The sequence below is a fragment of the Eurytemora carolleeae genome, unplaced genomic scaffold (genome assembly GCF_000591075.1).
Source record: "Eurytemora carolleeae unplaced genomic scaffold, Eaff_2.0 scaffold1113, whole genome shotgun sequence".
Lineage (NCBI taxonomy): Eukaryota > Metazoa > Arthropoda > Copepoda > Calanoida > Temoridae > Eurytemora > Eurytemora carolleeae.
In genome coordinates this window covers 78,593-92,572 of record NW_019402173.1, presented here as the reverse complement: position 1 = coordinate 92,572, position 13,980 = coordinate 78,593, and the positions used below count along the sequence as shown (strand labels likewise).

The 13,980-nt window shown below is 32.4% G+C and overlaps 2 protein-coding genes across 3 annotated transcripts in view; one reads left to right on the top strand and one right to left on the bottom strand.

The window, feature by feature from the left end:
* Positions 1-7,833, bottom strand: part of LOC111718097 (angiopoietin-2) — a gene marked incomplete at its 3' end in the record, with an annotated part of 33,144 nt that extends 25,311 nt beyond the window's left edge. For both annotated transcript variants that reach the window (XM_023493590.1, XM_023493591.1), the window contains 1 exon segment: positions 7,760-7,833. In XM_023493590.1, coding sequence (XP_023349358.1) covers positions 7,760-7,761 — 2 coding nt within the window.
* The window catches only part of LOC111718098 (interleukin enhancer-binding factor 2), a 31,502-nt gene that overhangs the window by 1,253 nt on the left and 16,269 nt on the right, over positions 1-13,980 (top strand). The window contains exon 2 of the mRNA XM_023493592.1: positions 7,767-7,895. Within this exon, the coding sequence (XP_023349360.1) occupies positions 7,767-7,895 (129 nt within the window). The remainder of the gene's footprint in view (positions 1-7,766; positions 7,896-13,980) is intronic.

Here is a 13,980-nt window from a genome sequence, read left to right as displayed (position 1 = left end):
CTACTGGGTGTCATCAGTTGGGATCTTTTACATAAACCGAGTCCGAATTTAATGAATGTGAGCCGCGACTCAAATCCGCCAAAACCCGGTTTCAATTCAGCGCCGGCTTAACTCTTGAAACATTGAATATATTTTTAAGTGGAACCAGCCATGTTTGAGCCGCGTCTCAAATATAAGCCGTGGCTCAAATTCTTTAATTTCGGCCTCCGGATTAGTTCAACTTTGGGGAGAGATTAATCACTCTCTCTCATTAGTTGTTAAATACTTCATGTCTAACCAATGACAATTTTGAATCAATTCACAAGTTTATTAGTCGGTTTATAATTTTGTTAGATTCATTGGGAAGGAGTTTAGTTTTTACTTCAGAATTTTAAACTTTATATGCCTAGGCCCCTTTTACAACTGTTAATTAGCTTGTAACTGTTGCTTTTAAAGTGTCTAAACTATTCTCAAATTTTGGCGGGTTTTAAAATTTAAATTGGCGGATTTAAAAAAAATGATTGTCTACATTTTTTTGAATAAAAACAGACAAACAGGTATACATAATAATGGAATTTTGTTAAAGCAAGTAAATTATTTTTAGTTATTTTTCTTTCTTTAAAAACGATCTTTTCTTTTGAATGATTCTTGGAAAAATGTACGTTTGTTTTTGTTAATTAAGAATTATTAATCTATTTTTATCTGATCAATTGCTAATTAATTCATTGGAATCTTAGCCGACATCTTGGAATTTCATGGGAAATATTATCTCGAAAGAAACTACCCCCCCCCCTTCAAACAATTTTTTTTCAAATGTAAATGTATTTTTGTGAATTATACGGAATGAAAAAAAAAACCTGATTTTTCAATTTTCTCCCAAGGGAAAAAAGTGCGACAAAAACACATTTTATGCTTTAAGCGTAATTTTAAGTCACCTGTTATGCAAATTTGGTAATGTCCGATTTACAATGGCACCCTGTAAACCGTTGACTGATCATCGAATGTCGAGGCCAGAGAACTCGGTGTGTTTATCTCTCAAATTTTGTTCGAATTTTAACGGGAGTGTACGGAAGTATTGTTTGAACTCAACATGTACAGTGTACAGTGTGTCGGGGGTGTCCAACGTGGGTTTTCAAGAACTTGTATCCGTGATAGGTCGAAGCTTAACATTGTGCTTTTGTGAATCGAACACTCAACTACAAACGGTACAAGGGTCACTTGAAATTACAAAAGTCGAAAAATGAGGAAAAGATTTTACACACACATGAAATATATTTTAACCGAAGGTTAAATGGTTCTTAAATGGTTTTGATATTCAATTGACGCTTCCAATAACTATTAGTTGTAGCAAATAAAAACATGATTAATATTTTAAATTAATGGATTAGTCAAGAAAAAATATTGGGTTATTATAAAAAAAAATTTCGAAACCTGAAAATGTAATATACACGAAGTTGCAAGAAAATATGCATTTTGCATTTATTATCTCTATTCTCTGATAAGAATCACCCTTCTCCCCTGTTCTTGGATGTACAGGGTGTCCCACATCACATTAGATCGTCAATCAGTCTAAAAATTACGATTTTCGGGACCAATTAGAAAATTTAAGAAAAAAGAATCATTTTGAAAAAATGAATAAGGCTAATATAAGAATTTTTTTGCGGAATTTACTAGTTTTTTCGAGTATTAAGGTTTTATTTTGGTGTTAAAGCTTGGAGATAATCTAATATGATATGGGACACTCTGTAGTTCTTGAAAATACATATCTCTTTTCGTTCATTGTTTACTATTTTATTTGTGTAATAAAATCCTAGTTATATGTTTCTATGAATGGAGTTAAAGCGGGCAGAGGGNGGAACAAAACATTCATTTTATTGTAGAGTACAAATTGTTATTATGCCCGAAAATGTCCCATTGATATTCATTCTTGAATTCATTATCTCATTCATTTTTGAGTTAATTATTGAAGATTTATCTTTGTTCTAGAAATCATTCATCTTGCCGTATGCAATATGTTTACGTACATGAATGCTTAGTGGGGAAGGGGAGGTTAAACTGAATATTAAAGGCCCTATAACCGTCATTTCAAAATAACCTCCTCTCTTTCAAGACAAGTGAACCAGTGAAGAAAATGTATGTTTAACAAATTCTTGATTAGACAAAGGTTTTAAGGGTACTGTTGTGAATCGGGCATTAGGATCCTTGTCTGGAGAGTCACTCTACATTATTTGCGTCTACATTTCCTAAGATCAGAGGCTGCAATTTAAAATCTTTTCGAATTATCACCTAACGTTTAAAGATATATTCTACGTAATAAAATCAGACTCAACTTTCAGAAAGATTATTTGTACTAAAGGGACTGAAAGCGTAGTTTCAATTGGCCCTCCATGCAAAGATGACAATGAGTGGGTACAAAACGTTTACCCCAATAACAAACCGAACATCGTCTTTGCATTATGGATCACTTGATATTACGCGTACAGTCCCTTTAAATGAAATAAATGCTGGTTAAACTACAATCTCTGCTCTTGATACTAAGATTTCTATTTCTTGTCAATGTCGAGACATCGTATAAAAATTATAAATGAAAGCATGGATAAGGAACCCGGTGGGAGGGAGGGGAGGAAGGGTGGCTTCGTTGAAAGTATGCGATGATACTTTTTATGTACGGTTTATTTTTTATTCTAAATGTTAAATTTCTAATAGTAATCCTAGAAAACTCGGAATTTTCTAGTTTTCTTCTTGTTATTTTCTTGTTTTTCTTACAAATACAGATTAAGCAGGGAAAAAAATAATTTATATTTTTTTAGATCTGATTATTAATCTTTTGAAGCTTCCAATCTGTTAACACTTCCTTTCTTTCATAACTTCCATCTATATAACACTTCCTTCATCCTTTCTTTCATAACTTTCTGCTTTTAACACTTCCTTTATCCTTTCTTTCATAACTTTCTGCTATTAGCACTTTCTTTATCCTTTCTTTCATAACTTTCTGCTTTTAACACTTCCTTCATCCTTTCTTTCATAACTTTCTGCTTTTAACACTTCCTTCATCCTTTCTTTCATAACTCTCTGCTTTTAACACTTTCTTTATCCTTTCTTTCATAACTTTCTACCTTACACACTTCTTTTTTATAGAAACTTTTTTCTTTCTGTCAGTGTTTCGGATCCATATCATTTTGATTCGGATCCGGATCCTGATACGGATCCGGATCCGGATCCGGATCCGAGGTAACTTTTGATTCTGTGAATCGGATTTTCCCTATTAAATGTTATGCAAGGTTATAATTTATAAAAAGTCGTCATTAATTTACTATTATATAAATGTAAACATTAAATTATTAAAGATAATTTTGAAAAATTTTCGTCATGTAAAATGTAAATAATACATTTACGAACCATTTTGATTTATTTATTCCATGGTTTTGGTTAATTTTTGGCGCTACCCGGATCCATATCAACGTTTCCTGATACGGATCCGGATCCGGATCCGAAACACTGCTTTCTGTAATTGCTTTCTCTTGCTGCCACATGTTTTTTTACGCTTCCTTTCTGCTAAATTTCCTTCCTGTTAAAACTACCTTTCATTCATCTCTTCCTTTCTTTTAACACTTTCTCCCTTTCAACAATTTCTCCCTTTCAACACTTTCTCCCTTTCAACACTTTCTCCCTTTTAACACTTTCTCCCTTTCAACACTTTCTTCATTTCATCACTTCCTTTCTATCAACACTTTCTTTCATACTTCCTTCATTTCAACACTTAATTTCTTTCAAGACTTCCTTCTTTTCAACACTTCTTTCATTTCATCACTTCTTTCATTTCAACAATTCCTTTCTATCAACACTTCCTTTCTATCAACAATTCCTTCATTTCATCACTTCCTTTCAATCAACACTTCCTTTCTTTCATACTTCCTTCATTTCAACACTTAATTTCTTTCAACACTTCCTTCTTTTCAACACTTCCTTCATTTCAAAACTTCCTCTCTATCAACACTTCCTTTCTTTCAACACTTTCTTACTGCCAACACTTCGTTCATTTCAATTCTTCCTTTCTATCAACACTTCCTTTCTATCAACAATTCCTTTATTTCAACACTACCTTTATTTCAATACTTTCTTTCTTTTAACACTTCCTTTCTATTAACACTTCCTTTATTTAAACACTTTCTTTTAACACTACCTTAATTTTAACACTTCCTTCCTCAGCAACGCTTCCTTTTTTCAACACTTTCTTTCTTTCTATCAACACTTCCTTGCTTTTGACTTTACCTTTCTATTCACACTTCTTTTTAAACACTTCTTCCTTTCAACCCTTACTTTCTTTCGACGCCTGTTCTGCATAAAAATTTTGCTTTCATAATTTATTCTTAATTTCTCCATCTAGACGTTTTTCCTTTCTCAAATTGTCAAACTGTGATAAGACAAGCTAGTTTGCAAGAATCTCAATATTTCTTTCATTCTCACCTCTTTGTTTCCCCGGCATACAAAGAGGGGTTAGCTCACTGCTGGCCGGGCATGTCAAGTGTCAAGGGGGGATCAAGGGAAAGACCTACCTCATTTTTGTTGACATTATAAAAAAGGAGATATTTGTTAATTTGATAATATTTCAAGTACCTGTGCTAGTGCTGGGTTAAGCTTTAAATTTTTAATTAAAATTAAAACTTTTTAAGTTTTAGAGAAATGTTTAAAGTTTTTAAAAAGAGTAATATTTCTTATTCAGAGTGATGACCTTGAAACCCTCTAAATGCGGAAGATGTAGTTGTTTTAATTCTTTAATTGCTGACTATGTTTATAACTGTCTCTGCACAATGATGCGCTAGTCACTATTTCAATTACAAATGTTATCAATTAAAGGACATATTTCTTAAACCCCTTTTTCATAAATATTTTAAACCCTGTGGTTGTGATAAACTATTTAATGCTTTGTTTGAGTATGAATAAAATGATTTAGAATCCTTATATGGAAATGGGACGGGTTTGGAGAGGGCACAGGGTGTTCTAAGAAAGTCTAATGATCGTAAAATTTATTAAAAAATATTGAGAACAATTGTCATGATGGTTTTCCTAGATAAAAGAGTTCTCAGATAAAAAAATTATTTCCTAATTGAATTTTTTGAAATTTAGTTTTTCTTGGTAAAACTAGAATTATGAATGACAAGATGAACCAAGTTATAAGGCAACAAAAAGTTCACAAAGTGGTGTGTCCAAAACACCCCCCTCCCCCCCTACTACCCCCGCACACGCACATACGCACATACACACGTGACACATACTCAATTTTCATCCATCATGTTCCCTACAGTCTAAATTTTTCTGCATAAATTTGAACTTTTGGTTAAAACCAATGATTCCAACGAAAACATTCAATATCGTGTTTTTTTGGGATGGGGGGGGGATTAGAACATCCCTCTGTAAAAGAACGTTTCACTTTTCTGATATAAAATTTTCATCCCCGCTCACCTGCCAAAAAAGTCACATTTGCGTGGGAAAAAAGTGCGACAAAAACACATTTTATGCTTTAAGCGTAATTTTAAGTCACCTGTTATGCAAATTTGGTAATGTCCGATTTACAATGGCACTTTTTTCCTGTAAATTCCCTGATGCTACCCCTCCCTCTCTAGATTTTTCCTGTTAATTCCCTGATGCTACCCCTCCCTCTCTAGATTTTTCCTGTTAATTCCCTGATACTACCCCACCCTCTCTAGATTTTTCCTGTTTATTCCCTGATGCTACCCCTCCATCTCTAGATTTTTCCTGTTTATTCCCTGATGCTACCCCTCCCTCTCTAGATTTTTCCTGTTTATTCCCTGATGCTACCCCTCCCTTTCTAGATTTTTCCTGTTTATTCCCTGATGCTACCCCTCCCTCTCTATATTTTTCCTGTTTATTCCCTGATGCTACCCCTCCATCTCTAGATTTTTCCTGCTTATTCCCTGATACTACCCCTCGTATACAAATATGGGGGTGGGGGGGGGAAGAAGACAAATAATGTAAATTAAGATATTTTTCAAGTGTCACTTTTTGTCAATATTAGACCTGTCTCAGCTCCTACCTGTAACCTGAAACAAGGGTGTCAGGAAATTTAAAAAAGGAAAACTAAATAGTTAAGTTTTTTTAAGTGCATAACGACTACAAAAAATATTAATAACAAATTAATATGTTCACAACAAAAACGAAAATTGGAAGTAGACAGCCCTTGGAAAGTATTGGTTGTTTTGTTCTGAAATATATGTCTGCAGAAACCAAAAAGTTGAAAATCAAAACCGTCTTCTGGTGNGTATTCGAAATACTTATCCAGTTTAAGATAATAGCAGGAGAAAGATTTTCTTATAGAATGATAATAGAATCCACTGTTTTATCATATTCCTAGAGTTAGATGTATGCCATAATTGAACCCGGCAATTAAAATTTATTCTATTGCAATGATATAATTTAACAATCCTAATAAAATATAATGTTTCGTTAACAAACAATCATAAAATCTAGTACACAGATATAGAATAATAGGGCTGGCAGGGGGTATATGTTTTTATAAACTTACCTCGCCTTTCTACCTTTAATCTAATATCTTTAATTAATCACCCCTTTTCGAATGGACCTACAAACAACGTTTATTATATTATTTGTGATTTAATTTAAATAGTTTTACAACGGTACCATTGCCATCTTAATTCTTAATCTGATAACAATGTGGAAGACAACATCGTTTTTCTAACTCGAAAAGCGTTTATATCTGATAATTTCTTCAGTTAGCAAATCACTATCAGACAAATCTTTTAACGGTCCAGTTTTAAACACTTCTAATGCTAACTTCAAACAAAAATATTGAAAAGATAGAATCATTGCAAAAGAAATTAAAGTAAAATATTTTGGTTTGCAAAAACCATTCTTCATTTTTTTTCTTTATTTTCCTACAGTAAACTAGGTTGGTATGGTGCGTTACATCCGTAGTTTTAAATTTTGAGTGGGGGGGGGGGGGTTTGATTCGTGCATATAGAAAAATAGGTTGATTATTCATCTGTATTATCTCAATATACAGAGATGAAATATATTTTATATTCTAGATTAGGAACCCAGCTTTGCCTGGAAACCTAAGTTTTCCACAAAAAGGTCAATGTATACTCATTTTAGAGCACGCTAAAAAAAATTCCGTGGTTCTACCGAAAGCCCCAATCCAAATTTGAGGCAAATCGGTGAAGGGTTCGGAATTATGATATATGATAGGATATACAAATATACAGACAAACTTATTTAACAGTGATCTGTATGATACATATTATTTAGAAAATACTTCTTTTTTGAAATATTTTTAAGCAATTTAAGATTAATACATAAAATTTATTTCATATTTAACAAAAGTAAATTAACTTATAGATCTTACACGTTTTCTAGCATAATACCTCTTACTAATAAGAGCTAATGATAAAAAATTAAAAAATCCATAAAAGCATTCTGGGAGTAAAATAAAAGCGAGGTGTTAAGAGACCGCAAAATCTCCATAAATATTAAGTCTTTTCTATTTCATTTAATGTGAGTGCACGTATCCTATACTTATGTAGCCATCAAATTGTAGAATATAAAGACGACATTAATACAACCTTCATGTATATTTTAATAGGACATAAAACCATAATGTTGCCAGTTCCGTAAAATGGTCTGTGAATACTACATAATTTCCGTATTTGATATTCATTGGACTAATGAAATTTTAAGTTGAGTCTAAAAGTCGTCTTCCTATTCCATAATGTTGTGGTTCTCTCTGTACTATTTTACTTACATTGCAGGCGCTGGTGAAACGTAACCAGGACTTGACTCCGAGTGAGAAGGAGAGTTCTGCTATCATAAACCTGGTTTACAAGGTCCAGGGGGTCCTTGACACCCTCATCATTACACCAGGGGCATTCGACTCATGCGTAAGTACTAAAATAAAATAAATTAAAAATTCTGCGTACACGACTCGAAGGTTCTGGGGGCTCAGCACCCCACCCCCCACCCCCCACCCTGATCAGTGAAATTAAGATTTCCAGAAAGCTTTTGGGCCCCAATGGGTGCTGAGCCTTTAGACAAATTCCTGAGTACGCCCCGTTTAAGTAGGTATAAACATACAGGGGTTTAAGGATAAAAATGGGATAGAATTAATTTTCTTCATTAAACTTTGGTACAAATCCACCCCACCCCCGGCCTCCCCACCTCCCTCCCCCGAAATCAACTAAATGTTCGGCATTATTATAAACTTATCCATCGTTCTATCCATAGATTATTAATTTACAGTGAGTAAACACTGTAATATAAAGACTACATTAATCCATAGATGTTTTTGAAATATTTTTTTATGTTTTTTAATGTTTTTAATGTTTTTAATGTTTTTTAATGTTTTTTAATGTTGTTGATGTTTTTACAAAGCAATAGCTTTACTAGAAGCTTATTAAATTACTAATTATGTAGAATGTGCTTACACTGTCACAATTGTTGTATCTCATGCTCATTGGATTATGCCATGTCATATATTGAATCTAAAAGTCGTCTTCCTATTCTGAAGTTTTCTGGTTCTCTCTGTATCACTATCTTGTTAATAATTTAGCTTAGATTCAAAACTTGTGTTAAGATAATTTTCAAATGTTGCTTTACGTTCTGTACAGTACGCTGCAAGTGGGAAATAAGCCATTTTAGATTATTTTCATTTTGATTAGTTGACATTAGAGGCCGAATTTAAAGAATTTGAGCGGCGGCTAAAATTTAAGCCGCGACTCAAATATGGTTGGTTTCACTTAAATTGTTTTCAATGCTTCAAGATTTAAGCCGGTGTTCACTTGAAACCGGTTTTTTGCAGATTTAAGACGCGGCCCAAATTCATTAAATTCGGACATAGGACTATGTTCGGAAAAATACACAACATTTGTATTTTTAAATTTCATGTAATTCTCCACCAGAAAAATGTTAGGCAAAATCACTTTTTAAACCCTGGCTTTTCTTCGATAGCAAATGCCCGATTGTTTAGAAAAAATATTATTGGGAGGGTATATTTTTATGATTTTATTTAAATTTTTTCACAAAATAAAATGCAACAGATTGAATCTTACTAGGGCTAGAACTTTAACATAATGATTTTTTTTTCTTAAAAATTTGCAGGGGTTATTTTTCACTTGGGACAAAAATTGATAACAAAAAATACGGGTTTAAAAATAGATTCTAAAAACAACACAACAGTACAGAATAGGATCTAGAAATATGCATTAACATTTTGATCTCTTGAACCTTATTTTAGTTTAATTTTTCTTCGAAAAAAATTTAATTTCAATTTATTTTTTCAATTGAAAGTAGCTTTATTGTATAGATGTTTCATAACTCCAGATTCCTGAAGACTTGAAGAAGCTAGTTAAATCTAGAATAATTTCAATATAATTATATTCAGCTGGTTCCTGATTTAACCAGGTCAACAACTTTCACTAATGACTTGAGCTTTAAAAATCTTGTTTCTTTTTAACCATTTTCAACATATTTAAAATTACCCACACAATAAATGGTTCAGTAAAATTTATATTTATAATTTATAAACGATCAGTCACCTTTTGAGTTTTCATACAAGGTCCATTAAACAAAGCAAAAAAAGGTAAAAGCTAATTACATTACTAGGGTATTTATTTATATGCAAGGTTGCGTGATTCATTATGTTACAAGGTTGCGTGTTTTCTTATGTAGCAAGGTTGCGTGATTTATTATTAGTGTGCGCAATTTTTTGTTGCAAAGTTTTGTTACAAGGTTGCATGATATGACTTGCAGTGGCGACAATGGAATTTGTTTTTAAAAAAAAAAGTTGATTTTAAAATTGAATATCTTTAAAATTCGCACACGAAAATAATTTGAATGTGCAGATACTTCAGATATTTCAGATTTTAAGTCAACATATTCTAAATGATTCTAAATTTCTAAAGTAAAAGTTAATGTCATTACAATTAGATGTTTTTTAATAGAAAAATTAGGGTATGGGCAATGAAGAATACATTTTTACTTCTAAATAATGTCATTTCCATGTTAGATTTATTTAAGATCTTACCATACTACATTGACGACAGGAAAATTTTAGTTATTAGAAATTTACTTTTTTTTGAGTAAAACTATTATTTATGTTACTTAAAATAAATTCAGTCTTTTACAGATCTTTGCAGTTAATATAAAATGAATGACTATAATGAAGAATATAAAACAAGGTGAAAGCTGAAAGGTAGGAAATGAAGCCTTTATTTGATGGAGTTGGTAAATGCCAGAAAAGAGTGGAAAATGCAAATCAAACCCAACTAAAACCAATAATTTAATATACATCATGATATTTTTCTAGGGGGTAAAAAAATTCTAGGGGGGGGGGCAAAATTTACCCGCGCCTGAATAAATATGTACCTTTACTTTTCCTTTGATTTCAATTCTTTATATTTTTTTTGAATCGGGAGGAAATATTCCCACAACCTCTATTTTGGGAGGATTTCAAATATTTTCTCTTTAAACACTCAAGTTTTTGTTAAATTTCATAAATAATTACTTTCTTACTAAGAGCATTGCATGGCGGGTCACTTAAAATTACGCTTACAGTCCCTCTTTAAGAATTCTTGAAAAACCATTGGTGAGGCTTGAGTTTGCAATTTTGCGCATATTTGGAAAATTGCAAATTGGAATATTGCTTCAGTATTAAACATTCGCGATCCATACACGGTCTTTCATAGGTTCATAAACTTTCTAGAAAATTAAAGGGGAATAAAGAGAAATGCGTTCTGTTGAGGGATAGAAGGGAGGATTTAATGTATTTATAGGGGATGAAAGGGAATATCTTAAAGGGGATTAGATGAAAGGGAACCCTTAAAGAGGACATTTTTAGAATTAATTGAAAAAGTTAAAGGGGATTAAAAGGAGCATGTTCAGAGGATTAAATGGAACATGTTGAGGGGATTAAAGGGAACATGTTCAGGGGATTAAAGAGAACATGTTCAGGGGATTAAAGAGAACATGTTCAGGGGATTAAAGGCAACATGTTCAGGGGATTAAAGGGAACATGTTCAGGGGATTAAAGGGAACATGTTCAAGAGATTAAAAGGAACATGTTCAGGGGATTAAAGGGAACATGTTCAGGGGGATTAAAGGGAACAGGTTCAGGGGATTAAAGTGAACATGTTCAAGAGATTAAAGGGAACATGTTCAGGGGATTAAAGGGAACATGTTCAGGGGGATTAAAGGGAATATGTTCAGGGGATTAAAGAGAACATGTTCAGGGGATTAAAGGGAACATGTCCATGGGATTAAAAGGAACATGTTCAGGGGATTAAAGGGAACATGTTCAGGAGATTAAAGAGAACATGTTCAGGGGATTAAAGGGAACATGTTCATGGGATTAAAGAGAACATGTTCAGGGGATTAAAGAGAACATGTTCAGGGGATTAAAGGGAACATGTTCAGGAGATTAAAAGGAACATGTTCAGGAGATTAAAGGGAACATGTTCAGGGGATTAAAGGGAACATGTTCATGAGATGGGGGGGGGGCAAGCTACTAATTATAAACACAGTAAAGGACTCTTAGAACTAAAGGTTTATGAGGGAGTATTAAGTTTAACGTAAATTAGCTGAATACCTCGAGCTTGACTCTCTTGACACTTGAATATGCAATATATTTAGCTTTAGCTGTGGAAATTAGAATTAACTCTAAACAGGGTGTCTTACAATTCTAACAATCTAATTATTTACTGTACAGGGTGTCCTAACTTCCTAAGGTTTGTACAAAGCATCTTTTTACTACAGTGTGTTGTAAGATCCTAATAGAGAAACTTTACTCTATATACAGGTTGCCCTAATGTCCTTACACAACAACTATTTATTCTAGAGGGTGTCCTAATATTTTAACAAATCAACTATTTATACTACAGCGTGTCCTAATATTTTAAAAAAGTAACTATTAATACTACAGGGTGTCCTAATATTTTAACAAATCAACTATTTATACTCCAGGGTGTCCTAATATTTTAACAAAGCAACTATTTATTCTAGAGGGTGTCCTAATATTTTAACAAATCAACTATTTATACTACAGCGTGTCCTAATATTTTAACAAAGTAACTATTTATACTACAGCGTGTCCTAATATTTTATCAAAGCAACAATTTATACTACAGGGTGTCCTAATATTTTATCAAAGTAACTATTTATACTACAGGGTGTCCTAATATTTTATCAAAGCAACAATTTATACTACAGGGTGTCCTAATATTTTAACAAATCAACTATTTATACTACAGGGTGTCCTAATATTTTAACAAAGCAACTATTTATACTACAGGGTGTCCTAATATTTTAACAAAGCAACTATTTATACTACAGGGTGTCCTAATATTTTAACAAAGCAACTATTTATTCTACTGGGTGTCCTAATATTTTATCAAAGCAACAATTTATACTACAGGGTGTCCTAATATTAACAAAGCAACTATTAATACTACAGGGTGTCCTAATATTTTAACAAAGCAACTATTTATGCTACAGGGTGTCCTAATATTTGAACAAAGCAACTATTAATACTACAGGGTGACCTAATATTTTAACAAATCAACTATTTATACTTTAGGGTGTCCTAATATTTTAACAAATCAACTATTAATACTACAGGGTGTCCTAATATTTTAACAAAGCAACTATTTATACTACAGGGTGTCCTAATATTTTAACAAATCAACAATTTATACTACAGGGTGTCCTAATATTTTAACAAATCAACTATTAATACTACAGGGTGTCCTAATATTTTAACAAAGCAACTATTTATACTACAGGGTGTCCTAATATTTTAACAAAGCAACATTTTATACTACAGGGTGTCCTAATATTTTAACAAAGCAACAATTTATACTACAGGGTGTCCTAATATTTTAACAAAGCAACAATTTATACTACAGGGTGTCCTAATATTTTAACAAAGCAACTATTTATACTACTGGGTGTCCTAATATCTTAACAAAGCAACTATTAATACTACAGGGTGTCCTAATATTTGAACAAATCAACTATTTATACTACAGGGTGTCCTAATATTTTAACAAAGCAACTATTTATACCACAGCGTGTCCTAATATTTTAACAAATCAACTATTTATACTACAGGGTGTCCTAATATTTTAACAAAGCAACTATTTATACTACAGGGTGTCCTAATATTTTAACAAAGCAACTATTTATTCTACTGGGTGTCCTAATATTTTATCAAAGCAACAATTTATACTACAGGGTGTCCTAATATTTGAACAAATCAACTATTTATACTACAGGGTGTCCTAATATTTTATCAAAGCAACAATTTATACTACAGGGTGTCCTAAGATCCCAACGAAGCAACTATTTATTCTACAGGGTGTCCCAAGATCCTAACAAAGCAACGAAGAGCCAAAAATTCGAAACAAAAGTAGGGTGTTATTCGCTTAATTAGGTAAAATAAATGATTTTTAGAGAAAAATTAATCAATTTTTTGTAAACGTATGTAAAAGGGTTTGAAGCGCTTTAAAATCTAGTTAACTACATTGTGAAATATTTGCTTCTCAACCTGACTCGTCAACATGTTCTAAACTCTAAAACAAACAAATATGAAAGACTAGGTTGACAAAGCTTTCTGTTTTTCTAATTGTAACACCTTGCCACCCCCCCCCCTCACTTCCCCCTTTATGCCCTTTGCGTTTCAGATCGTTAAAACTTAAGCAAATTTTTGCACATGTATTTTCGCTAGCATCCCAACTCAACATAACTGAATATTTACCATTTCCGACAATAAACATGAAAAACATATCAGCTTCAAGATTAAAGGGACTGTAAGCGTAACTGCAAGTGACCCTTCATGCAAAGGTGCCCGTACCCTTAAAAGCTTTGCCTGATTAAGTATAAATAAAATATCAATGTTTATAATTTTGAAAACTGAATGATTTTAATTGTAGTTTCTCTAAACGCGCATTTCTACTGTAGGAAGACGTATAGGAA